The 26,557-nt window shown below is 51.9% G+C and overlaps 3 protein-coding genes across 7 annotated transcripts in view; 2 read left to right on the forward strand and 1 right to left on the reverse strand.

Moving 5' to 3' along the window:
- The window catches only part of GATAD2A (GATA zinc finger domain containing 2A), a 103,720-nt gene extending 93,423 nt beyond the window's left edge, over nt 1-10,297 (forward strand). For 4 of the 5 annotated variants that reach the window (XM_047094901.1, XM_047094904.1, XM_047094902.1 and 1 more), the window contains exons 9-13: nt 1,370-1,649; nt 4,859-5,157; nt 5,837-5,911; nt 6,196-6,391; nt 8,760-10,297. In XM_047094901.1, the coding sequence (XP_046950857.1) occupies nt 1,370-1,649; nt 4,859-5,157; nt 5,837-5,911; nt 6,196-6,391; nt 8,760-8,890 (981 nt within the window). In that variant the 3' untranslated portion in view covers nt 8,891-10,297. The remainder of the gene's footprint in view (nt 1-1,369; nt 1,650-4,858; nt 5,158-5,836; nt 5,912-6,195; nt 6,392-8,759) is intronic. The other variant, XM_047094905.1, reaches the window with a different exon arrangement.
- A 5,221-nt stretch (nt 10,298-15,518) lies between these two features.
- TSSK6 (testis specific serine kinase 6) lies at nt 15,519-16,340 on the reverse strand. The gene has a single exon (XM_047095039.1). It carries the CDS (start codon nt 16,338-16,340, stop codon nt 15,519-15,521), a length of 822 nt encoding a protein of 273 aa, XP_046950995.1.
- Nucleotides 16,341-17,171: 831 nt separating this feature from the next.
- NDUFA13 (NADH:ubiquinone oxidoreductase subunit A13) lies at nt 17,172-26,527 on the forward strand. The gene is made up of 5 exons (XM_047097074.1): nt 17,172-17,285; nt 24,363-24,441; nt 25,627-25,698; nt 26,043-26,112; nt 26,336-26,527. Exons 1-5 carry the CDS (start codon nt 17,192-17,194, stop codon nt 26,453-26,455), a joined length of 435 nt encoding a protein of 144 aa, XP_046953030.1. The 5' UTR covers nt 17,172-17,191; the 3' UTR covers nt 26,456-26,527.
- The last annotated feature ends 30 nt before the right edge of the window (nt 26,528-26,557 follow it).

The raw sequence follows: 26,557 nt of genomic DNA on the forward strand, positions 1-26,557 counted from the left end.
GGTGGGTAGCTATTGAGAGGGGGAGAGGTGCAGAGCTGAGTGGTGGGGGGAAGATTCAGGTTGTGTATGGGACTCAGCATGTTTTGGGGGATGGATGAGGCCAGGTGAAGAATCTGATAGGCCTGGAGATAGATGCGGGGCACCATAGCCTTCCCCACCCTCCTCCCTGTCAGCATGAGCACATGAGGGGAGCATGTCTACAAATGTCCTCACAGCACCGGCACATCTATTCTTAGCCGTGAGTCCCTTCACCTCTTGTACAGAGCCTCTGAGATGGGGTGGGTCGGTTTCCACCCTGCAGAGCCAAGAAGATGGGATCAGGGTGGGTGGGCAGGCTGGAAGCAAGAGCTTTATTGACAGATAAATTACTGGGTCTACAGCGGCTTTTGCTGATGGGTGTGTTAGCTTCTCTTCCTCCTATGGTGTGGTGCATCTTTGTCTGCCTCCCTCAAATAAGACCCCGGCCAACAGAGCTCTGGGCAGCATCCCTGCCTTCTCTGAAGTCAGGCCAGGCCAGTGTGCTATGATGGCTGGCTTCCTCTGTGTTGGGAGGCTTGCTCAACTCTGTGAGAGTGGTCCTCGGATAGCATCGTAGGCTCCCTGGGTCCTGTGATGTGTTGTGTGCAAGTTGTTGGGTATGTCTGTTTTCCTGGGGGTGGTGTATGCTCCTTTCCTTAGATTTCCAGAAGGGCACTGATGAGGTCAACTCAGAGTTTTGAGGAAAGCGCTCGACAAGGTTGGGGGCTGGGTGAACTAGAGCAAGGAGAAAACGGAGCATTGGCCACTGGGATCCAGATGAAGGCAAGAAAAGTAGTGCAGGAGCACCAAAGATCAAGAGGGGGAAGGGGCAAGGATTGGTCCAGAAGCCGGTCTCTCCTGAAACCCCAATGAGGATACATGAGCTGAGTAAAACAGTCGCCAGATAAGCACACACAAAGATGCTCATGAAGGAAATGCCACCAGTGTTCTAGTGATCCACTGCCGTACTGCTGTAATGAAGGAGGTCACCTAGCCCTGTGCTGGGAGGAGGGCTGCTAGGCCATAGTGACAGGACAGTGACTGTGTTGCCTGAGTGGGGGTGCCCACTGCCCTAGTCGTGGTTTTGGTTTCATGGGTGTCCTCATGGCAAAACACAGCAAATTACAGACTTTAAATGCATGTAGTTTATTGGATATCAGCTAAACCTCAAGTATGTTTACAGGATTGGTCAATCTCATAGAGTGATGAGTTTAACGCTGCTTTGCCTGTTGCTTGCTGATGTCAGGAAGCTCAGAGTTACTGTCTTAAAGACAGTGCAGCTAATGATGCCATCCTGGGCTGTGGGGTCAGGCACCCCCAGCACACTGACCAGGTTGTTATCTCCCAAAAGCCTTCCCCAGCATCGCTGAAAGGGACAACAGTCACCTCTGCTCAGGCGAACTCCACCCCCACCAGCGTGGCCTCTGTGGTCACCTCTGCGGATTCTCCAGCCAGTCGTCAGGCAGCTGCCAAGCTTGCGCTGCGCAAACAGCTAGAGAAGACGCTGCTTGAAATCCCCCCTCCCAAGCCCCCTGCCCCAGAGATGAACTTCCTGCCCAGCGCTGCCAATAACGAATTCATCTACTTGGTCGGCCTGGAGGAAGTGGTGCAGAACCTGCTGGAGACGCAAGGTGAGTGGGCTTTGGGGCCATTTTCATCTCTTGCCACTGAAGTTTCTCTTACGTAGGTTGTTTTGAATGCACAGCACGTGTTAGAATATCAGTTCTGCTTGCTGCGAGGCTTAGATTACTTTTTTGCTTGTTTTAGTTCTTGCATTTTTAAAAATACTTATTTTTGAAGTATACTTGACATACAATGTTACATTAGTTTCAGGTATACATTATAGTGATTTAATAGTTTTTTTTTTTTTTTTTAATTTTTTTTTTCCAACGTTTATTTATTTTTTTTGGGACAGAGAGAGACAGAGCATGAACGGGGGAGGGGCAGAGAGAGAGGGAGACACAGAATCGGAAACAGGCTCCAGGCTCTGAGCCATCAGCCCAGAGCCTGACGCGGGGCTCGAACTCCCGGACCGCGAGATCGTGACCTGGCTGAAGTCGGACGCTTAACCGACTGTGCCACCCAGGCGCCCCGTGATTTAATAGTTTTATGCATTAATCAGTGTTCACCACAATAAATGAAGTCACCATTTGTCACCTTAGATAACTTCTTAAACACATGACAGTCACCTTTCTTCTCTTGTTGAGGCTGCCTCTGAGAGCTGGGCCCTGAGGAAGCCTGAGGCCCTGCACACATGGTCTGAGGGGGGAGAGAATCATTCCCCAACAGCTCTGTGACGTTGGGGCAGGCAGAAGAGGGTGAGGAGAAACGTCTGCAGGAAGTTGACAGGCTTTGCTTCCAGATAGGGCTCTCAGGCTAGAACTTTCCAGAGCCTTGAGTGCTCTGAACCCCCAAGGTGGGAGAGGGACACCTATGTCTGGGCCAGATTCCCTTGAACATCCTCCTTGGAAACAGTTTGGAAAGCACCACTTGCATGTTAGGTTTTAGGGATAAAAGGGCATATATCAGTTAGTGATCAAAAGTAACACTGGAAATGGAGGTGGGAAACCAGATATTGGCCCTTGGGAGGCCTCTACCAGATGCTGATGTGAAGATGTTCTTGTTCTGAGATTGATTTGTGGTGACTTTATTTGGGCAGCCAGCCTGAATCCTCTCCCTGTGTGATCTCAGCAAATGCTCAGAGCTGAGGAGAAGGTGGAGCCATAACCAGTCCAGGGCAAGGGAGGGCTCAGTAGGCTTTAGACCACATACCTTGAATTGTCCCTTAGTACATGCCGACTGCTCCCAGGGCACAGACTCTGGGGCGACCGTAATTGGGGCCCGTACAGAGGAAAAGCACCTTCTGCCTGCTTGCTTCTGCAGAGAGGGAGGGAGGCAGGTGTGTATAACAGGGAGCTGTGACCCCCGTAGTGCCTGCTTGCTGTCAGGGTGTTGGTGGGAGTGCTTTCTTCTCCCTCATTAGTCAGCATATCACAGAATTTCCTCCTCAGATGTTGCATTCAGTGCCTTTGAGAGGCAGAGCCCTCCATATGTAGGCAGGACCAGACCCAGGGCAGAGAACACCCAGCCGGCCACCTCAGATTTACTTGTAGCCTCCTTACTACACCCCACCCACCTACCCAACCCCATTGCTCTTAAAACAGTCCCCAACCACAGGGCCATATCAAGGATTGACCATGAGTCAGGTTGAGAGTAGGAGACCACAAAGGCCCAACCAACATTGGCTTCTGTAAAATGGGGGTGGTAGACCCTACTTGTCAAGGGGCCTCAGAGCCAGGCTCAGCAGGGAAAGGTATGAGCTGTCACATGGCTTGGATGTGTTTGGATCCCTTTGATGTCTTTATGATGGAGTGTTATTGGCAAAAGAGCTGCTGCGAGGCCAGTGCAGGATGGGTGGGTGGGAGACCCAAGTCAGGACACAATGCCCGTCCATCTGCAGCCATCTGCCCTGGGGACCTCCTCTCCCAGATCAGCCTTTTCTCTACCTGTTCTCTCATCAGGAGTCAGTATCCCTCTCGTATTGCCCAAAACTAGTCCTAAGTGTGGGAGGAAGCTCTGAGCCCTATTTGAGGTGTCTCCTGATACCTCACAGAGCCTCCGTCTGGTTGGCTGTGTGCAGCCTCATACCGGCGTCTCCACTCTGGTGCCATTCATGCCCGCCACAGCTGCCTAGGAGAAGGTACCTTGTCCTCCAGGCTTGGATGTTTGGAAGGGGATGTGCTCTTTTCACCAGAGCATGTTAGCTGCAGGTGAGGGCCTGGGGCTGGGGGCCTGAAGTAGACCCTGGGTGGCTGGATCTGGTGACATCTCCTCTGCTCTGTGGGGTGAGGGGCTTCCCCAGTCTGATCCTGCACAGCCCCTCAGCATTTGGGGCAGTTTGGGCAGGCCAAGGGTCTCTCAGCAGCATGGTCTCTGATGTTAAAAGTAAGTTAAGCCCTTGAGTACTAGACACAAAAAGATAGTTGTAAAATGCCAAAAGTACCCCTTCACTTTGGATGGCAAAAATAATTTTGATCCCATGCCTGAGCACGCACTTTACCTGGCTTTCTTCCCCAGTCACCCTTCCTATGGCCAACTGAGGGGATGCCACGTTCGCATCTCAGAAAAGGGGGCCAAGGACCCAGAGCAGTTGTGTGCTCTCAGCTGGGCAGCAGGTATGAGTCCTGGCCCTGCTGCTGACTGGTGTGTGACTCTGCAAGTCACTTCATCTCCTCAGCCTCGGTTTTCTCCTCAGAAAAACCTTTAGTGGACTAGGGTGCCCTGTTAGGAGGTTATTGTGAGAATTGAACACCTTTGTATATGCACAAGACACTGGGTAGGATACTTGTCAGCATGAGTACTTGCTGGATGATTGGTCCTTATTTGACTTGCCCATCACAGCGAGGTGGGACCTGGAGGGGGTTACCATTTCCTTTTCACTGATGAGGTGTGGGAGGATTGGAAAAACCTCCATCCCTGAAATTTAATGTTGCACTGAGGGTGGGAAAGGCAACTGGGAGGAGCCAATCTGAGAGCATTGATGTTCTTGAGAATTGGTACCCAGTGTACCTGATCCATGGCATTTTCCAAAGCTTCTCAAATTCCCTTCTATTGGCAGACCTTCCCCAGGGCTGGCCTAGTGTCCACACACAGCACCCGGTATGTGTGTGCCAAACAGACATTGTCGACTTGGGATTTTGGTTCCTGATGCCAGCTGGGCCATGCAGCCCAGGGCACTGCTCTAGATCTGTCATGTGTCCTCATTCTGCCCTGGGATGGTAGGGGCTCTGACTCTGGCATCCTGTTCCTCTGACGTGAACCCACCTGTCTCTCCCTGCAGCAGGCAGGATGTCAGCCGCTGTTGTTCTGTCCCGGGAGCCCTACATGTGTGCGCAGTGCAAGACGGACTTCACGTGCCGCTGGCGGGAGGAGAAGGGTGGTGCCATTATGTGTGAGAACTGCATGGCATCCAACCAGAAGAAGGCACTCAAGGTAGAGCACACGAGCCGGCTGAAGGCTGCCTTTGTGAAGGCGCTGCAGCAGGAGCAGGAGATCGAGCAGCGCCTCCTACAGCAGGGTGCCGCCCCCGCACAGGCCAAGGCTGAGCCTGCCACTGCCCCACACCCCGCACTAAAGCAGGTGAGAGTCCTTAGGGAGCCAGAGCTGTGGCCCCGAGGCCTGGGATCATGGGCTGGGCGGCCTTGCCTCTAGGAGAGGGGCCTTGTTCCCTTGGCTGGGAGTTGTTGCTAGCAAGCAAGATGTTCCGACATTCTGTCTCACACTGGGCAGTCATCTGCCTGGTTGTTAACTGTGTGTCTAAATTGCATTTAATGGTGGCCTTTGGTGGTGAAAATACTAATTTGCAGTTTCTTTAGATTTTGTAGCTTTCACTTGCAGTGTTCCAGCTGACAAGTACTTCTTGTCTAAAACGACTTTTCTGAAAGCCACATTGAGATGCAAAAGGGGCATTTGGAAGAAATGTTCTAGCTAAATTAAGGAGAGAAGCAAGTTTGAAATCAAGTTTTTTGGCTGCTTTTTTTTTTAATGCTTTGCTTTCCCACCCCTTATAGACCCAAAGCACCCCGTTGGCAACTTTTTGTGTCCTTGGAAGTCATTTGTAATTCACTAATAAATACATCTTCTCAAGATCCCTATGTAGTGGGTGGCTGTGCTGCCCTCGGGAAACAGCCTGTCCCATGGGGACTGGGCCTCATGTGGCCACAGCTGCTGCCCTTTGGTCACTCTAGGTCACCCTAGGCCGGCCTGTGGATGGTGCTGACCTCGGTTTCAACCCCCCCCCTCCCCCCCGTTTGTGTAGGTCATAAAACCCCGGCGTAAGTTGGCGTTCCGCTCAGGAGAGGCCCGCGACTGGAGTAACGGGGCTGTGCTACAGGTCAGAACTGCGGTGCCGGGAGCCCCTGCACCGCGCCACCAACCAGCCCTCACGCCCCAGACCGTGACCACGTCAGTCGCCGACTGTCACGCTGCCTGCGTCTGTCTCTCCCTGCCTCCTTCCCCTCTCCCCCGGTGTAACTTACCTGGTCTCCTGATTTTGGACTTTAGGGACCCTGTGTGGGTGGGAAGAGGTCGGCCAGAGCACGGAGAGGCTGCGCTGAGCGTCTTGCCCTCTGTCATCCCCTTCCCCACATGAGCCATCATACCTTCTCTCTGCTGTAGGCCTCCAGCCAGCTGTCCCGGGGCTCGGCCACAACGCCCCGAGGTGTCCTGCACACATTCAGCCAGTCACCCAAACTGCAGAATGCAGCCTCGGCCACAGCCCTTGTCAGCAGGACCGGCAGACATTCCGAGAGAGCTGTGAGCACCGGCAAGGGCAATGCCACCACCAACTGGAAGAAGGCACCCCTGAGTACAGGTGGGTGGCCCCCACAGGGCTTAGAGTGGGGACCTTGTCATGATGAGGTCCACAGGGGCACCTGGGTGGCTCAGTTGGTTAAGCATCCAATTCTTGATCTTGGCTCAAGTCATGATCTCACAGTTCGTGCATTCAAGCCCTGCTTTAGGCTCCATGCTGGCAGTTCCGAGACTACTCAGGATCCTCTCTCTCCCTCTGTCTCTCCCCTTCCCCAGCTTGTGCTCTCCTCTCTCAAAGGAAATAAACCTCAAAAAGAAAAGAAAAACATGCACACATACAGGTGAACAGAAATGATAGAGCCCTGAGACCCCAGACCTGTCCCCTGAGAACACCTGCTTCTGACTCTTCAGCTTAATCTCTGTTCACTAAATAAGATGCCCTGAACAGCTGGTAGCCCTGGGTAGATAACTAATTGCCCTTGTTTGCTCGCTCTATACCCAGACTCTAGCTCTTGACCCAAAACGTGGAACAGACCCAGTTTAGGTAGTGTGTCTCACACACACACACACACACCATCCAGCCAGTGGGCATCTGTCAGCACAAACACTCAATCTTGCCAACTCTGGGTGCCGTGCCTCCTCCCCACTCCCCCACCTTCCTGCCATAGGGAATGCCTGCTTTTGCTGTTATGTTTTACCTTCTCTGGTGCAGTAACTAATTTATTGTTGAGCCAGGCAGCATTCTTCATTCCCTGCTCTGTGGTTCACTCTTCCCACCCTCTGGCTTGGACAGGTCAGGTGGTGCAAAGTTGCAAGCTAGAATGAGAATGTGGTAGGGCGCCTTGGTGGGCTCAGTTAAGTGTTGACTTCGGCATAGGTCATGATCTCACGGTTCTTGGGTTCGAACCCTGCACCAGGTTCTGTGCTGACAGATCGGAGCCTGGAGGCCTGCTTTGGATTCTGTGCCTCCCCCTCTCTCTGCCCCTCCCCTGCTCATGTTCTGTCTGTCTGTCGCTCTCTAAAATAAATAAAAAACTCCAAAAAAAAAAAGAATAAAAAAGAATAAAAAAAAAAACAAACCCAAAAACATTGGGGGAGGAGGAGGGAAATCCCTGGAGCAGGGGCAAGACCATGGTGGGCATCAGAGGACTCTGAGGAGACCACATTTGAGAAACAACTCAAGGGAGGAGGGATACACTTAGGTGAGCATTCCCTAGTCTGCCACAGCCCCCATCATCCTTGGGTCATCCCCCACACCACTTGCCCCATTTTTTATTTATGTGCTGTCATTAAGGTGGCAGTTAAATATTTCCATTAAAAACAGGAAAGTGAAAAAGACACAGAGGGCTGAGAGAGACAGGTGAGTGCTTTCACTGTGGGAGTGAGTGCCCTGCCCCCCACCTGAGCTCGCTGCGTCCCTGTCAAAAGAGGAGGCACCATCATGAGATCTGTCTCCCTAGGCAGAACTGGGAAAGCCAGGCTGTCTGCAAACAAAACACAGGAGTCTGCTGTGCATGCAGCTGACCATAGAGTTAGAAATACGGCCAAATATCAGACTTCCACAGGATGTAGCTCAGGAAAGGGAGGACATTGGTCTGATTGCCGAAGAACCTATTCTGTAGAGCAGAGAGAGAGCATTTGTAAACATAAAGCGGGCAGAGATACTTTTGTGTGTCATGTTTAAGATGCAGCTAAGAACTCAGAGCAGTTTGGAAATTCCTTTTGTGGAAAATTTTGAAAGTATATGAAATCAGTGGGAAAAGTCCAATGCAGGTGTGTGCATGTGTACACAGTGGTAGGAGCCATGTAAAACTGCATATTTAAGGTAATATTTGAAAGGGAATATGAAGGAATAAATAGTTGCTGTGTTCAGCAGTAGGACTAGAGGTAAGTGTGTAATAGTTTTAAAAACAGCATTTCCCAAAAGAGTTCTCCCAGCATTCCTAGTTAACCCTTGGTTTCTTGGCAGGACTCAGTCAGGTTTCTCTTTAGAATATATAGAGGTTTCCCAATTGCATTTGACCTCAAAACACTTGTTCCACAAAGTACATTAACCTCCACCAAAAGCACTCTTGGGGTAACACAGTGATAGGGGGAATGGAATGGGGCAGTCTTTACCCCCAGGCCAGCCAAAAACCTATTTGTGTTGGGAGATTGGGGGTCATTTCTTCATTTTTCAGTTGTAAAAGAGATGCTTGTTCATTGTGGAAATTTCGAGAATACAAAACAAATATAACGGTGTTTCTACCCCAAGAGAACAAATGCTGTATTTCGGGGCTTTTCCCCTATTCTGCGTCTCCACCGGTGTGTCACTTGTGTGTAACTGAGTGCCCTACAGAGGTATCCTGCTCTTTTCACCATTCCGTGTTCCCTTTAATGTCATGAGATTATTACCACACCATTAAAACTGTCACTCTGTTCTTTTGCAGGTGGGGCCCTTGCGTTTGTCAGCCCGAGCTTGGCAGTGCACAAGACCTCCTCAGCTGTGGACCGCCAGCGGGAGTACCTCCTGGACATGATCCCGCCACGCTCCATCCCCCAGTCAGCCACGTGGAAATAGTGCGAGCCGGGCCCGGTGGAGAACAGGCTCCCTCCTCCCTCCCACCTGGCCCTGCCACCCTCCACTCGGGAAGACATCATGCTCCCCGAGAGAATGAGTGAGCGAGCGCCGGCCATGCTGCAGAAGCAAGGGCTCCATTCTTGGCTGCAAAGTCTCGTCGCAGCTGAGGGGCTGCTTCACAGGTGGACGAGGAATATCACTGGGGGACCTTTCCCTTGGGCTTTTTTCCTTTCTTTGCCTTTAGTTTGCCCAACACCAGCAGAAAAGTGGACCTCGGGGGCTGGTTCTGCTTCCGGCCCTTCCTTTCAGCCCCCCTCTCCCCCCAATCCCCCCAAGCCCGGCAGGGTGCATGGACGGCTCACCCTGGACACTGTGACACGCTCGGCGAGACCGGCGCCCGGGGCTTCTGAAGTCGAGCGGAGCGTTCTGTTTTGTTTTTGCTTCTCCCCATCTTAGCCCTCCAAGTCTTTGACTGCCTTCCTTCATGGCAATCTCTAGGTTGACAGATTTTTTTTTTTTTTTTAATCACCTCATGATGATGGAGTTTAAAGTAAACCGTGCAGACCCAGGGGTCCCTGCCGAGCACGGCCCCCACACCCCAGAGGGTGGGCCACTGACTGCCCAGCTCTCAGTCTAGCAGAAGGCCTCTGCTGCTGCTCATCCCGGAGACCCCGGACCTCCCACACTTAGCAGAAGAACAAACTGCAACCCTGACCCAGACAGAGAGCCTGGAATCCCGGAAGCCGCGTACCGCCAGTGGAGGGAGGAGAGAATTGGCAGCAACATCTGGAGCCTGAGTGGGCAATTAGAGGGGCAGGCTATTGTGTTTTTTGTTGTTGTTGTGGTTTTATTTTATTAAATTTTTCTTTTCCTACTTATTTTGATGGACAACATCCTAAGGTACCCTGGCCTATGCTCCTGTCAGGTGTGTCTGGTGGGGGGGTGCCCCTGCCCCTCCAAGACGTCAGGGTTTCTGTTTGGGTCTAGTTTAGAACCTTTCCTTAAAGCGGGGCCATGCTGCCAGGGTTCGCCTTCAGACTTTTTTTTTTTTTTTTTTTTTTTAACCCTCTTTCGAGTCTACAGAAATGTCTTTCAAAGGATCAGGTCTGCTCTTAGTTTCATTTTGGTTTCTCCCACTCTTTAAAAATCAGTTCCATGAGGATAGACAGAAGCCGTCGTGAGTGTGCTGTGCACGGGGCTGTCTCTGTGCAGGTGCAAGGGTGTCCTGTGTGCATGCACACACGTGTGTCAATGTGGAGATGGGGTGCACTGCTCCCCACTTCAGCCCCAGCCCTAGTTTTCCTATCCATGCAGTTAGGGACTTAATTTAAAATCCTTATTTTGTAGGGCCGCCGCCTTCAAAACACACTGCTACAACATTCTAATAAAGGCTCATTTAACCCCCTCTCTCATGTTGTGTGAATATCCATGTTTAGCAACATTTTGACCTGCGGTAGAAGACTTAGTTTTGCAACATTCTAATTTTTTGTTGTGTAAAACCCTATATTGCTCATTGATTTTTGTTTTGAGTGCATAACTTACATGGGCTGAAGGAGGGGAGGGTGGGGAAGAGTGGCTTTCATTCCAAGATCCAGGGATTTGGGGGATAGGAGGGATATTGACATTAGGGGGGGAGGTGTTTTTACACCAAAAAATTAAGAGTATGCAAGCATTTCTATTCCTCACATTTTTCTGTGTGCCTGGCAAATAAATACTTGTCTTATACTACCCTGAGCTGTTAGCCCTCTCTGTTCAATGACATGGGCCAGGTTTTCCAAATCCTTCAAGAAGGAGCACCTGGTCTGGCCTCTTACGTGGGCAAACAGACCTCAGTTCTATGCAGTAACTTGGGATCAGGCATCCAGGCGAGAGTCACCTCTGCACTGGAGGGGTGTGCCAGGATTGTCACACCCCAGCTGGAGTTGAATGGGTCTGTGACTCAAGGGCCTGAGTTGAGCTGTGCTGCACAGGTTGGGCCTCAACCCCAGCCCATTAGAACCTCGCTCATCACTGTGCTCAGGAACCACCTCTGCTCACCTTGCCTGGCTGGACTTCTACCAGCCTCTGAGCTATTAAGGGAGCCTCATGAATTCAGTACAAATCCGACCACCACTGGTGGAGGATAGGGCTACAAGCCCTGGCTCTGCCTCCTCCAGCCCAGGGTCCCTGGGAATAATCCCATCAGGGGCCACTTACTGTGACATGTAACTTTTTTTTAAAGGGGACAAGAACGTGAGATGCCTTAATCTTTTGTTCATTTCTACTGTATCAAAACTCCTACTCACCCCCCCCCACTTTTTTTTTTAGTTTCTCCCTTTGTGGTATAACTTCTCTGAGAAGACCCAAATAAGTTCTTTGATGAGACGATGTTACAGGAAAGGCATATTAAATCTCTCTGCATGTGGGGTTTGGACATTCTCAGAAAGGATATTAATGTTAAGGGTGTTTTCCCAGCAGCAAAGCTCATCCCTCAAAATTGGCCACAGTGCTGGGGTTCTGGTCTCTCCCTGGCCCCTGGGGCCTCAGACCAAGAGGACCTGGTTCCTAGGAGCAGTGAGAATTTGGGAGCCCTCAGTCCCAAACGATAAAGGTCCAGAGTTATCTGTGACGTGAACTCCCAATGGCAACTGGGAAACTGTTCAAGATGCTGGCCACCTCTGGAAGGGTGAAGGTTTGCATATTTGAAATGGCCATATGCGTATACATGCATGTGCACATAGATACCTGTGTGTCCACTTGGAGCCACCCATTGCTCTGGCCATCCTGCCCATGTCATGGGGCCCTGGTTCCCAGTATCCCAACCGTGATGTTGGGACCCACACCTTTGACAAGGCCGACAGTTGCCCTCCTTCCAGGGGTAGCCTCTGGTCCTGTCTGTACCCTGAGACCTTCATGAAGCAAGGCTTGGCCCCAGCGCAGAGGGAATGAAAGGCAACTGAGTACAGCCCTGCTGTGTTGGCGGCTCCTGTGTCCTACATGTCATTTTCCTGTGGACAGTCATGGGGAGGGATTTTCTATATAATTTAAACATTCTCGTCACAGGGGTGTAGATCATGAAAAAGACAGTTGTTGCTGCTCCACCATAGGGTTTTTATTTGATGCTGAGCTATGCTGCACATGATGGTTGCCTAAAAAACTCGGACTGAGCTTTTTTTTTTAAAGGACAGCTGAAGTTTTATAATACTTAACAATGAAAGTGTAATAGACAGTTACACTAGTGCAGGGTATTTGGAAAGTGGGGTTTTGGGGGGTGGGTGGAGAGGTTGTCACTTGTATTTATTGTGACTCTAAATCTTTGATAATAAATGTAAAAAGTTGACCACCAAACCGGAATAGAAGTTCCAATGAACAGAGGCTGGAATCAATGGCTATACATTGTGTCATGAGGAAGTCTTAGAATCTGAAGGAAAATAAAGAAATGGACAATGTGTTGGCTGTATTTTTCTTTTGTCCCCCCAGTCCTGGTTTCCCTGCATTATTTTTGTCCCAGCTTTGGGGCAGCTTGGAGACTGGGGAAGGTGTAGTAGGGTGATCCCTTGTTAATGGGGAAACAATGAGACACCTGATTCTTGGGCTTCTTTCAGACTTCATTTCCAAAAGTGGGTGGAGTATCTCCCCAAACCGGGCACTGTGGCTTTGCCTCTGGGCCTCCCATCTTCACCAGAACCTGTGGCTTTGTGGCCTACTTACCCACAGAGCTGAGGGAGCAGGGTGAGGGTCCAGTGAGTTTTGCCCATCCACTGGTTCTTAGCCCCTTCCAGCCTCCACCCTGGAGTGGTAGGTTTTTCTGGAATTTTCAAGCTTGGCATCTACATTGGGTGTCTTTGCTGCAGGACATTATTAAAGATGTGAGTTCTAGTACAGACCGAGCTGCCCTGCCAGCTCTGAAATGAACAATTTCAGGTGTTCATCAATATTTGTTATCAGATATTGACACAGTTTCAAAAGTTACGCATAAAGTGAGACTTGTGATCACTGGTAAATTCTAATGTACATAAAATATAAGCCTGTTTTCCTAGCTGCTTTTATTTTTTGCAGTTTGTTGTTGTTGTTGTTGTTGTTGTTGTTGTTGTTGTTGTTGTTAAGACCTTCCTGCCTCTGGCCTGGGGGTGTTGATTGTCCTCTCCAACCACCACAACTGGCTAGGCTTCATATGGGTAAGACACAGAACTGCTAACACTGACATTAGAGAAATTAAGCCCAAACCTGTCCCAGTCAACCTGTGACATCCTGACTGGTGCCCCATGCCCCAACACTGGCTGCAAGAAGCACATTTATGGGGCATTTTCTCGGGGGCTCAAAATTCAGCCCTCAAGTGAGTTTTCACTGAGGCAAGCACAGGCTCCTCAATTGTTCGGGGGTGAGTCTCAAGCAGCTTCTCCAGCCAACAAATGGGACAATTGCCCTGGTCCCTGAGGCCTTGTCCCCTCTGAACTGAGCCACACAGGTCTGTGGCTATGGGGTAGGAGGAGCCCCAGGCCCCATTGCTCACACAGATTAAGGCACATGCCATACCCCAGGCACTAGAACCCCACCTTGTGACAAGGGCAAGGAGGGAAAGAATGGGGTGTCAGGGAAGAAGTGACTTGTTAGGCCAAATCTGGAATGAAGACAGAGGGAAAAGTGGTAGGGAATGGCAACAGCCAATGCAAAGGCTCAGAGGTGAGACCAAACCCGGAGAGTCAAGGACAAGGAAGGCAGTGTGGCTGGACCACGGGGCAAAAGGATGAAGAAGTGGGTTTCATTCTGAGAGTGGTGGGACCCTTAAGAAGGCTCAGGATGCCATCCTTCAATAACCCACAGCCCTTCCCAACAACCTGGAGGTTGTTCCCACTTCCATTATCCAAGGTATGGTCCAGCCAGAAGAGACGCTTTTCTAGCGCAAACCAGAGGGGGTGGGTTTTCTCTCAGCTCAGATGTGAACCAGCCAAGACTAGAGGCAAGGCACTTTCCCCTCTCTTAGCCTCAATTGCTTCAGCTGTCTCTTTAAGGGGGTTAGGGAAGAGCTGGTAGTTAACGCCCAGGGCACCTGAGAGCCACGAAGGGTGAGTGAGCAGGAGCAGGGCATGGGCAGACCCACAAGATGATCGGCCTCCTTGGGAAATGCATGGAGCTCCGATGGAGGCGAGCAGGATTAGGGCTTAGGGAGACATCTCCACACACTGCAAATGAGAGACAGCTGCTGTCACTAAACTCAGTAATCTCATTGCAACAAAAGTCCCCAATCTCCCCCAGGCCCTGTGGAGTCCCCTGTCCAGATACACACCTCTCCACCTCTTCTTCCTCCCTCTCTATTCCAGCCATAGACCTTCCTGGCATTACCCAAACACACCAGCTCCAACATATCTTGGGAACACTTGGAACACTTTCCTTCTATTTCCAGTGACTGATTCCTTCAGGGTTCAGCTCAAATGTCTGCTTCAGTCCTTCCTTGGTAACTCGTCCTTCCCCTCACCCAGCTTTTAGCACAAGTTACAATTCTTTACACGCCATTCATTTTTTACTTGACTTTTTACTTGCCTCCTAGCTGAGGGCAGGGATGGATCCAAGCCTCTTTGCTGAGTCCCAGAGCTTGGCACACAGTAGGCATTCAATAAATGTATGAATAAAGAAAGGACTGAAGTAACCAGCTTGCCCAGCAGTCTCATGCTTTACCCTTGACTCTCCCCTCCCCCTGCCCCAGACAACTTCTTTACCAAGGAAGGACTTTTACTAAGGAGAGTTTCCACCACCTCCCCAACTCCACTCCAGCCTTTTCTGGTTTCAAATTCCAGCTGTGTTCCTGGGCAAATGACATCTGTATGGGCCTCAATTTCCTCATCTGTAAACGCTCAATTTATGTTAAAGCAGGAGGCCCCCACCCCCACGCGGTTCCATCCTTAAACATGGGCAGGGTGCTAGGATCCTTGCTCCCCAGCCCAGCAATTCCATTGCCATCACGACACCTGGGATGGCCCCAAAGCCCTTTCGAGTCGGCTGAGGTTGGGGAGCCCAAAAGTCTGGTTTGAATCTTCCCAATTCCCTTTTGAGACCTAGGACAAGAACCTCAACAAGCCTTTTCTACAATGGGGCTCCACGCCTGCCTTCCCCTGCGGGATGAAACACCCTTCCCCCCCCCCCCCCACACACACTCGGTAAAAGGGGGCCATTGCCAGAGGCAGGTGCGAGAAAGAGCGACTTTATTGCAAGTTCCAAGGAGGCAGCGCCGGGAGCTTGCCGTCCCTCACACGCATTCGCGGCTGTCTCGAGGAGGGCGCCCTTCACACGCGTCCACTCGCTGGCAGCTCCTCCAAGTAGCCACGGCCTGCCTGCAGCCATCGCTCATTCCGCGCTAGCGCAATGCTTCCGATTCCTCTCGTCCCTTCCCCTCCCTGGGACTTCTCTTAGGAAAGAGAGGAAGCGCTTGCGCCCTCTTGCTCTTGAGATCATAGGGAGAGGAGCTAGATTCTAAACAGGGGCGACTGCAGCCCCAACCATCCAGAGAAAGGAAAAGCGGCGGGGGGGAGGGGGGGAAGGGGGTGTGCACGTGCGCAGTGGCGCGTGTCGGCTTCGCGGGAGTACGGAAGCACGCCTAGCACGCGTGCGCTGCGCTTGCGCAGTGCGGCGTAAATGGCGGGAACCCCGGCTTCTAGCCAGAGTCCCCAGCACGCAGCCAGCCGTTGCGCGCTACCTGGCCCGCTGAGGGCCTGGAGGACGGGCTGAACTGCAGCAATTCAGCGATCAGGGCCTTGCAGCGCTCGGACACCTCGAGGCCGTCGGGGTAGAGTACGCCGCGCTTCTGGCGCCTGGGCAAGCCAGCGATGTCCGAGTCGTCGAAGGGCATGCACCCGGTGACCATGACGTAGAGCACGACGCCCAGGCTCCACACGTCGTACTTCTTGGGGTCGTATGGGATGCCCAAGAGTACCTCAGGCGACGCGTAGGCAGCCGAGCCGCAGTAGGTGGTGCTCAGGTCAGGATAGCCATGTGCCTGGCGACCAAAGCCAAAGTCAGTGAGCTTCACTCGGCGCTCGTCAGGGCTCAGCAACACGTTTTCGCACTTGAGGTCACGGTGCACCAGGTGGTGGTCATGCAGGTAGCGCACAGCTCCGGCGATCTGCGCGAAGAGGTCGCGCGCCTGACCCCCGGGGATGCGCCCGTTGCGCTGCACTGCCTGCAGCAGGTCGGTGGCAGCCGCCTCCATCACTATGTACAGCTTCCCATTGCACACCTCGATGAACTCGAAGACGTGCACGATGTGCGGGTGCCGCACGCCCCGCAGGATGGACAATTCGCGGGGCAGGAACTTGTTGACAAAGTCAGGTGGCGCGCGCCGCCGGTCCACCACCTTGATGGCCACCGTGCCCTTGTACTTCTTGGACGTGGCCACCTTCACCTTGGAGTAACTGCCCTCGCCTATCGTGCGTCCCAGCTTATAGCCGAGTTCGCTCAGAAGTTTGTCGCCCGACATGGTGGCGCCTGCGCCACCTCCCCGCTCCTGCGCGCGGGGAGCAGGAGGCGGCTGCTGTCGGAGGGCGGCCGGACTCCAATCTCGGGCCTAACCCATGGCGCTTGGCACCTGCACACCCGCACCCCCATGTGCCCACTCCCGGGTCCCTGCCCCTGCGGAGCCTTTTATTGCCCAGGTAACAGTTTCTGCCTTGTGAAGTGACTGTGGGCGTCACCCCGCCTCGGGGTAAGGGCCCCCTGGACCCCGCCCTGCAGGGTCCCCCAAGGCCATCAGGCTTTGTGACTCATAATTGCTCTGAATGCCCCAGTTCCCATTAGAGGCTATTGGCAAGGGGTCTCGACCACGACCGAGAAGCAGAGTCTGTGCCTGGCACTGGGGAGGCTTCTCATGAGTCAAATACGAACAACAGTCGTCCCCCAACTTCGTGTACCCAGCCCTAGCCATGTGAAGCTCTGGGCTGCCCGCAGTGCCCCGCGACGGGGAGAAAACGAGAGGGGGCTTAATTCGGTGACCTGGCTCTGAATGGTCTGAGCATCGCACCAGAGGGAAGGTGTAGGGGAGGGAGATCCTTTAGGGCAAGGGCCCAGGCGACCGGACGAGCTCCAGGCGTCTACACCGACTGGGCTAAGCTCCGTCTGAGAGAAGAAATAGAGTCCTCGGCTGCAGCCTGGTTGCCCAGACGATCCCTGAACCCAGTCCCGGAGCTCTACCTCGCTGTAGGACGGCTACCCTAGCGTACTACGTGCCCTAGTCCTGCCTAAGACATGCGCGGTACGTGCCGCCACACTCATCATGGCGGCGGCCGCCGGACGTAACTTCCGCCCGCGGTCGGAAGCACGGGTCCTGCGAACATGGCAGCGTCGAAGGTGAAGCAGGACATGCCCCCGCCGGGGGGCTATGGCCCCATCGACTACAAGCGGAACCTTCCACGTCGGGGACTGTCGGGTCAGTGTCGCACTGCGCCGGGGTGTCAGGGTTGGGACTTCAGGGCCCCGCGAAGGGAGGTGGAACCCGAGGATCCCCTATCGCTTCTGTAGTAAGAGGCTGCTACTTGCACTCAGGGCCATCCAGAGTAAAACTGGTGCGGAAACGGGAACATTGAGGGAATTTAGAAGATGTTCCTCTCTGGTAGTCCCTACCTGTGGATGTCCCAGGAATATGTATTCTTAAATTTTTCAGATGTTTTAATAACATTTTAAAATTGTGTTATTGGGTTCAACACAGAAAAATGTAAAAAAAAAAAAAAAGTAGAAGGGTCACATGCTTTGCACCCAGGGTTAACAGAGAAATACAAACTTTTCAACGTTTATTTATTTTTGGGACAGAGAGAGACAGAGCATGAACGGGCGAGGGGCAGAGAGAGAGGGAGACACAGAATCGGAAACAGGCTCCAGGCTCTGAGCCATCAGCCCAGAGCCCGACGCGGGGCTCGAACTCACGGACCGCGAGGTCGTGACCTGGCTGAAGTCGGACGCTTAACCGACTGCGCCACCCAGGCGCCCCGAGAAATACAAACTTTTAAACAAGGGTAAATACATTTCCCATAACTCGAGGAACTTTACATTTAATGTTACGCAAATATGCCTCAATTAAAAAAAAATATATGGGCATGGTTTAAAAAAAAAAAAGGTAATTCAGCCAGTGGGAAAGTTAGTATCAGGTGAAAACTCAAGCCCTTCCCAAGCTCTTGGCTTTTTTTTTTTTTTTTTTTTTAATTTTTTTTTTTCAACGTTTATTTATTTTTGGGACAGACAGAGACAGAGCATGAACGGGGGAGGGGCAGAGAGAGAGGGAGACACAGAATCGGAAACAGGCTCCAGGCTCTGAGCCATCAGCCCAGAGCCCGACGCGGGGCTCGAACTCACGGACCGCGAGATCGTGACCTGGCTGAAGTCGGACGCTTAACCGACTGCGCCACCCAGGCGCCCCGCTCTTGGCTTTTTTGTGTCCCGGAATAGAGGTTGGCAAACTTTTTCTATAAAGGCCCAATAAATATTTTATGCTTTGTGGGTGCCTGGGTGGCTCAGTCGGTAAGTGTCCGACTTCGACTCAGGTCACGATCTTGAAATTTGCGAGTTTGAGCTTCCTATCCGGCTCTGTGCTGAGAGCTCAGAGCCTGGAGCCTGCTTTGGATTGTGTGTCTCCCTTTCTCTCAGACCCTCAGCCCTTCCCCTGCTCATGCTCTGTCACTCAAAAATAAATAAACATTGGGGTGCCTGGGTGGCTCAGTGGGTTAAGCATGTGGCTTTGGCTCAGGCCAGGGTCTCACGGTTCCTGAGTTCGAGCCCAGCGTTGGTCGCTGTGCTGACAGCTCAGAGGCTGGAGCCTGCTTCGGATTCTGTGTCTCCTCCTCTCTCTGCTCCTCTCCTGCTCACATTCTGTCTCTCTCTCTCTCTCTCAAATAAATAAATAAACAAACAAATGTTAAAAATTAAAAAAAAAATTTTTTTTAATGTTTATTTATTATTGAGAGAGAGCACGAGCGGGGGAGGGGGAGAGAGAGAGAGGGAGACACAGAATCTGAAGCAGGCTCCAGGCTCCCACCTGTCAGAACAGAGCCCAACGTGGGGCTCGAACCCACAATTTGTGAGATCATGACCTGAGCTGAAGTCAGACGCTTAACCAACTGAGCCACCCAGGAGCCCCTGAAAAATTTAAAAAATAAAAAAGATGTGATTCAGTTAACTTGCTAGTAAATTGATCCTTTAAAAAAATAAACATTAACAATTTTAAAAAAATTATGCTTTGCTAGCCAGATGCTCTCTATCCACTGCCGCTTTTTTTTTTTTTTTTTAAACAACTGTTTACAAACCTAAAAGTGTTCTTAGCCCGAGGGTCATTAAAAAAACAGGTTACAGGCTAGATTGGCATCACATTGGCACTTGACTCATCGTAGAATAGATTGAACAAATACAATGTGATGTGAATGTCTTCATTTCTTTTCTCAAAGTATAACTTAACACCCAGGCCAGTGTATCCCTCAGGTGTGTGGCATGAAGTCTGTTTATGCATGTGCACCTGTGTGACCTGTACCCAGACCAGGCTGCAGGAGGGTCCCAGCCCTTGGTCCTCCCTGGACTCCTAGTCAGCATCTCTCTCTCTCTCTCTCTCTCTTTTTCTGTCTTTTAAAGTTTATTTATTTATTGGGGGGGGGCAGAGCCCAATGAGGGGCTTGAACCCACAAACCGTGAGATTATGACCTGAGCTGAAATCAAGACCCCAATGTTCAACCAACTGAGCCACCCAGGTGCCCGTCTTTTTTATTTTTAAGTCACAAATGTGCCCTTCATTCCAGTCCTCTTCCAGTTCATGACACAGTAGTGCTTCTATACCATTATCTAGGGTTAGGCCTCCTAGTTGCACCCCTTCACACCAACTCGCATTGTACTACATACAAACCCATCCCAGTCTTTCCTGGCTGCAGAGGGGTGAGGAAGAGACCCCTTCTGGCGGCGTGGTCTTTGTGTATGTACGTGCTTTCAGTAATTGCTTGTTGAATGCGCACGTGGCACTGAGCCCTGTCTGGAGGAGCTCACAGCCTAGCAGAGGAGATTAAAATAATCACACCGAACTTCTCATTTTGGTGAGGCCCCAGATAACCAAGGCCTGCTTTACCCAGGGTGGGCTGGAAGGACCTCTCTGAACAATCCCCAAGGTGGAGGGAACAGCAAGTGCAAAGGCCCTGCCATCCATCCTGCGCCCCACCCTAATCATCTTTCCTGTGCCCCTCCTCCAGCCTTGCTTTTGAGCCTTGTTCTCATTAGCCCTACCCTCCCTTGCTCCCGTAAGGCACCCAAGCCTGGCACCCACTCCCCTTCTCTCTGCCTACATCACTCTCCACTAGTGTCCTAGAACATGCCAAGCTGGCTCAGACCTTCTTTAATTTCTGCTGTTCCCAAAGTGACTGCTACCTCCATATTTTCCACTCAGCTCTCTTCTCTCCGCTCCTTCCTGTGCCCAATAGGTGGGCCTTTTTTTTTTTCTTCCTTTGTGTCGTTAACATTTTTATTGAAATTCACAAACCAGACCAGACCATTCACCTATTTCATGTGTACAAATTGTTGATTTTAGTCTATCCAGAGTTGCGTAACCATCCCCCGGATCTAAGTTTATAACACTTGCATTACTCCAAAAGGAAACCCCATGAACAGTCACTCCCCATCCTCCCTCCCCCAGCTGCTGGCAACCACCAGTCTGCTTTCTGTCTGGTATGGATTTGCCTGTTCTAGATATTTCGTATAAATGGGTCCTACTCTATGTGGCCTTTGGTGTCTGGTTGCTTTCACTCAGCAGGATGTTTTTATGTTTTGTTTTTATTTTTTAATGTTTTTATTTTGAAAGAGAGAATATGTGAGTGGGGTGGGGGCGGGCAGCGAGAGATGGGGAGAGAGAGAGAGTCCCAAGTAGGCTCTGTGCTGAGGGCCCTCAGCACAGAGCCTGACTTGGGGCTCAATCCCACTAACTGAGAGACCGTGACCTGAGCTGAAGTCAAGGGTCAGATGCTTAACCGACTGAGCCTCCCAGGCGCGCATAATGTTTTTAATGTGAATATTGTAGCGTGTGGCAGTTTCTTTCTTTCTTTCTTTTTTTTTTTTTTATGGTTAAATAATATTCTTGTGTGAGTGGACCACAGTTTGTGTATCCATTTACCACTTGATGGACATTTGAGTTGTTGCCACATTTTGGCTGCTGTGAGCATTCCTGTGCAAGCTTCTGTGTGGATATGTTTCATTTTTCTTAAGTGAAATTTCATCTAGGAGTGGCCTAGCTGGGTCAGATGGTAACTCCACATTTAACATTTTGAAGAACTGCCACACTGTTTTCCAAAATTAGCTGTTCTGTTTTACGTTTCTACCTGCAGTGTATTGAGTTCCAGTTTCTCCATATTTGGATAACACTGGTTATTTTCCTTTTTTTTTTTTTCTTTTTTCTTTTTAAAATTCTAGCCATTCTAGTGGGTGTGAGGTGGCATCTCACTTTGGTTTTGATTTGCATTTCCCTGGTGACTAATTATGTGGGGCATCTTTTCATGTGTTTATTGGCCATTTGTATAACTTCCAGGAGAAATGTCTTCAAGTCCTTTGTACTTTTTTTTTTTTTTCTTGGAGAGAGAGAGAGAGAGAGCTGGAGAGGGGGCAGAAGGAGAGAGAGAGAATCTCAAACAGGCTCCCCACTGTTAGTGCAGAGCCCGATGAGGGGCTTGAACCTATGAGCCATGAGATCATGACCTAAGCTAAAATCAAGAGTCAGATGATCAACCGACTGAGTTACCCAGGTGCCCCTGTACATTTTTTTGATTGGGTTCATCTTATTACTGAGTTTGCAGAGTTCTTTATACATTTTGGATATCATTCCCTTATCAGATACAAGATTTTCAAGGACTTTCTTCCATTCAGCTTGTTGACAGTATCGTTTGTGGCACAGAAGTTTTTCATCTCCATGAAGTCTAGTTCATCTATTTTTTTTTTTTTTTCTTTTTGCCACTTGTGCTTCTGGTGCCAAAGCTAAGAAGCCATTATCTCATGCAAGGTCTCAGAGACTGACTCATCTGTTTTCTAAGAGTTTTATAGTTTTAGCTCTCAAATTAAGGTCTTTGATCCATTTTGAGTTAATTTTTGTGCATGGGGGAAGGAAAAAGTACACTTTATTCTTTTGTGTGTGGTTGTCCACTTATCCAATTTGCTGAAAGACTATTCTTTCCCCGTTGAATTGTCTTGGCACCCTTGTCCAAAATCAATTGACCGTGAATGTGAGGGTTTATTTCTGGACTCCCAGTCAGCTCTGTTCCATCGATGTACATGTCTACCCTGGTGCCGTGCCACGCTATTTTATCTTGTACACACAGCTGGGTGTTAAGTTTTGAAACTGTAAAGTGCAAGTCCTCCCCCTTTGTTCTGTTTCAGAATTGTTTGGTTAATCTGATCCCACGAATTTCACAATCCGCTCTTCAGTTCCTGTGGGGCTGGTAAAGGGGGAAGGTTGGGATTCCGAAGGTTGGGTACCGCGCTGAATCGGTACCTCAGTTTGGGGAGGGCCGCCGTCTGAACAGTGTTAAGTTCCAGTACGTGAACACAGGATGTTTATTTATTCAGGTCTTCTTTACTCATGGCCTGCACCCCCTTCTGGGCATGCCCTTCGTCAGCCTCCACCACCAGACGGGCAGCTCCTGAGGCACAGACCCATACTGAGGGATTGGGGTCTCGGCCTCACCGCTGTCAGCAAGAAAGGGCTGCACCATTGTAAAGGCCCCCTGATTGGAATTTATTTTACTCAGGGGCCCACGCGGGTGCTTGGTGTGAAGGCAAGAGGTTTCCGTGAGGACAGCCCAGGCTTATCCCCTGGGTCAAAAGAAGAGGCCCCTGGGCTCCTCTGCAGCTACTGAAAAGAAAGAGGCAGCTCTTCTAAATTTTTTTTTTCAATGTTTTTTTATTTATTTTTGGGACAGAGAGAGACAGAGCATGAACGGGGGAGGGGCAGAGAGAGAGGGAGACACAGAATCGGAAACAGGCTCCAGGCTCTGAGCCATCAGCCCAGAGCCTGACGCGGGGCTCGAACTCACGGACCGCGAGATCGTGACCTGGCTGAAGTCGGACGCTTAACTGACTGCGCCACCCAGGCGCCCCATTTTTTTTTTTAATTTTTTTTTTCAATGTTTTTTATTTATTTAAGAGGCAGCTCTTCTAAAACGCTCCTGCCCAGCACAGGTGGTCAGCCATGTGTAAGAGCCACAGGTGCGCTGGAAGCTGGTCCCAGGCACTCGGGCCTCGAGAAAGGTTCTGCCTCTGTGCACAGGAACCAGGGTGCCCTCGTTGTCCCACCTTCAGTAACATGGAAGTATCTTAGCTCATATTTTTCACAGGTCTGACTGAGGGGCTAAAAAACCTAACCAGTTCCTCATGCACCTCTGGGTCCAGCAGAGGTGCCAGAAAAGCCCTGTGAGCTGAAGAGGAAGGACGAAGACCAGGACAACAGAGGCCCCTTGCAGACACGGAGCAGGGCTGCGACTCCCAGAGTCCCCACTGTGCACCCCCACAGGTTCTAGGGAGTGGCCTTACCCACTATTTGCTGGTCATTTAGTGGCCGTTAACTGGAACTTGACCTGCCTGAGCTTGTCAGTTCTTCCCAGCAGCCACGAGGCCCGTCCAGGGAAGAGATCACAACTCAGAAGATGAGAGGGTATGGGGTGAGCCAGTCCCAGCCAGGCCCCAGGCAGCTTGGGCCTCCCTGAAGACCCCAGCAGGCCCACAGCCTGTCAGTCAGAATTATAGCGCAGGTGCCTGCTGGTGTCAGTAGATATTCATGGCAGCCTCTGTCCCCTGGCGTCCAGGCAGGGGGCCTGACCCTGCTGGGCCAGGAAGCAGCAGCACCCCCGGGAGCCCGGGGCGGGGGAGGGCTGGGCCGCCCCTGCAGGGCACTGCTTGCCTCTGGCAGTCCCTCCCAGCTCCTTGTGGGCAGCACTCAGAGAAGTGGTCCAGGCAGCCGGAGCCACCATGGAGCTGGGCCCAGCGGTAGATACTACCCTTCCCCGTGGAAGCACCTGCTGACTGGGAACCAAACAACAAGATTGTGGGGCTGGGGCCACTCGATCATACACAGCAAGGCCTTCGGGCCCTCCTGCAAGCCCTGCTCAGCCTGTACCTTCCAGAAACGGGGATGGGGGGATGGGGGGCGGAGGTGTGTCAGCCACAGCTGCCGCACTTGTCAGAGGAAAGCCGAGGCAGCCTGGTGTCCCTGCCTGCAAGGCAGGTGCACGGAATCGAGAGTCATCTGCAGTTGGGAAGGACGGGTCCAGGGGAGAGGGCTGGTGGACATTCCACAGAGACAAAAAAAGAATCTGAAGAAATATGCACTAGAGACGGTACTGGCCATCTCTAGGAGGGGGTCACTAAGACTTTCACCTTCTCTCGCGTCCATATTTCCGGTGTCCATGCACAGCAAGCAGATTGTGCTTCATGAGAAGGAACTACAAGGGGTGGCCTTTCCCGAGGGTAGGCGCTGAGCTGGTGCCCCCTTTCCCCACAGGCTACAGCATGTTTGCTGTGGGCATCGGGACCTTGCTGTTTGGGTACTGGAGCATGATGAAGTGGAACCGAGAGCGCAGGTAGGCCCCAGGCTGGGGACCGTGGGGTGCACCTGTGGTCTTGGTGTCCCTCGGGGCCCTTCATCAGCCCCTCAAGGCTCAGGAAGCATGGGCCTTCCAGAAAGAAATGGCAAGAAAGGAGCTCTTCACCAGGTGTCTCTTGGCCTCCACCGCTAGGGACTCGAGGGTTGGGATTAGGACAACCCATCAGGTGGAGGTGGAGGGCAGGCTCAGGACATGCTCGTTTACTGTTTTTTTTTGTCAGTGTTAACCAGGCAAAGAGGACAATAAGGGCTTAGAAACAGGCCATGCAACACAATGACCCTGCCAGCCACATGGGGCCTGAGGGACCGAGGCAGATAGTGGCCTCCATTCAGACTCTAAGCTGTCAGGATGCCCCACCAGGTGACCCCTTCTGATTGGCCCCTTACTGGCTGGGCCCCTTTGCCCTGCCACACCCTGTGATATGTGTCCTTAGCACCCCCCAAGGGTGGTGGTGGAGAAGGCCAGCCTGTGTCAGGTGCTCAACATTGTTGAGTGAGCTCAAACCGGGTCCAGCTGCCCCATATGCACCACCCACAGGAGTATGGACACGGTGACAATAGTGTGGGGCTGTGGTGGGGCCAGCAGCCTGGGGTGGGGATGCTCCTCTGGGTTTGGGAAGATGGGAGGAGGTGTGAGGGCTGGAGTGGGGGCTGAACTTCATCCAGACCCTTCCCTGTGAGGCTGTGAGATTTCTGGCGATGAGGGGACAGGGCCAGGGGCCACATCACTGGGTGCCGCGCCCTCAGTATAGATGGGGCTGGTGGCTTGGAACACACACAACTGCCTGCCCTGGGCTCACACCCCAGGGTTATTTTGACAGGAAGGGGATATGGTTTTGTAGGGCCCAGAGCCCTGTGATGAAGGTCCCGTCCCCTGTCCCCAGTTCACCACAATCATCAGGCCAGGGCTATTTTTAGGATTAAAAACTAAAGTTTTTAACTGAAAAGAAAGTGCGAAGCCATCAGTCTTGTAGACCAGTGCCTGTGCCAGCCCACACCCCGCCTTCTCATCTTGTGGGTAGAGCTTACTCCCCAAGCCTGCCCCACTCATTTGCCTCTCTGCCAGCTCCCCTCCCCGTGCATCAGCCTGAGTCTGAGGCCACATCATCTACCCCGAACTCCAGCCTCATCTGATCTGACTGTTGGCTTTTGGGTTTCACAGGCGCCTGCAGATTGAGGACTTCGAGGCCCGCATTGCGTTGATGCCACTGTTGCAGGCAGAGAAGGATCGGAGGTGGGGCTGCTGGGACCAGGGTTGGAAGGTCACAGGCCTCAGTGTCCCAGCCTGCAGTGCAGGACATGACAAAAATGCATTTGGGGGCTGACAGCTGTGTCCTGGCATATGTGGGGGAGACCCAAGGGCTAGAATAGGAAGGCTCCCTGGAGGAGGGGACATTGAGGCTGCAGCAGGAGGACAGTAAATGTTTGTAGGGGAAGGAAAGGACAAGAAGGGTTGGCACATGCAGGGTTGGGAGTGGCAGGAGGTGATTGGGGTGGAACAGGGAAGGATCTGGCACGTCTTTTCGGGAGTCTCTCGGTGCTCAGGCCTGTCCCCTACCGCCCATTCCATCCCCACAGGGTTCTGCAGATGCTTCGGGAGAACCTGGAGGAGGAGGCCATCATCATGAAGGACGTGCCTGACTGGAAGGTGGGCCCTGGGTAGGGAGGGTGGGGGTCCAGGCCCCCTGCAGGAACACAGCCTCCCAGGGAAAACCTGGAGCCGAGAGGGGTAGTGGGTGCCAGGCGTGAGGAGGGGAAGGCAGCAGCTTTTGGTGTAGGCACGGTAGTCACCAGGCCTAGTGGGGTCCCAATAGGCAGTGTGGGCCTGAAGGGGTAGCTGCACCCCCACCCATACCCCGCTGTTCCCACAGGTGGGTGAGTCTGTGTTCCACACAACGCGCTGGGTGAACCCCATAATGGGCGAGCTCTACGGGCTGCGCACGAACGAGGAGATTCTCAACGCCGCCTACGGCTTCACGTGGTACACATAGGGGCCTGCACCCCTCTGACTACTGGACCCCTGCACCCTCCCCCCTGGAAAGAATAAATGCTCTGGAGACCTGTTTGCCTGTGTCCCAGCGACTGAGGGAAGG

Source organism: Lynx rufus, unplaced genomic scaffold (genome assembly GCF_022079265.1).
Source record: "Lynx rufus isolate CCGP_SWC_20201006 ecotype Redwood Valley unplaced genomic scaffold, mLynRuf1.p SCAF_4, whole genome shotgun sequence".
In the NCBI taxonomy this organism is placed as follows: domain Eukaryota; kingdom Metazoa; phylum Chordata; class Mammalia; order Carnivora; family Felidae; genus Lynx; species Lynx rufus.

Bases quoted from the DNA above. Each gene is read 5' to 3' on its own strand.
- TSSK6 (XM_047095039.1), bottom strand. From the start codon at position 16,340: ATGTCGGGCGACAAACTTCTGAGCGAACTCGGCTATAAGCTGGGACGC.
- NDUFA13 (XM_047097074.1), top strand. From the start codon at position 17,192: ATGGCAGCGTCGAAGGTGAAGCAGGACATGCCCCCGCCGGGGGGCTAT. The intron at 17,286-24,362 runs GTCAGTGTCGCA...CTTTCCCCACAG, and splicing joins TCCACGTCGGGGACTGTCGG to GCTACAGCATGTTTGCTGTG. The intron at 26,113-26,335 runs GTGGGCCCTGGG...CTGTTCCCACAG, and splicing joins AGGACGTGCCTGACTGGAAG to GTGGGTGAGTCTGTGTTCCA.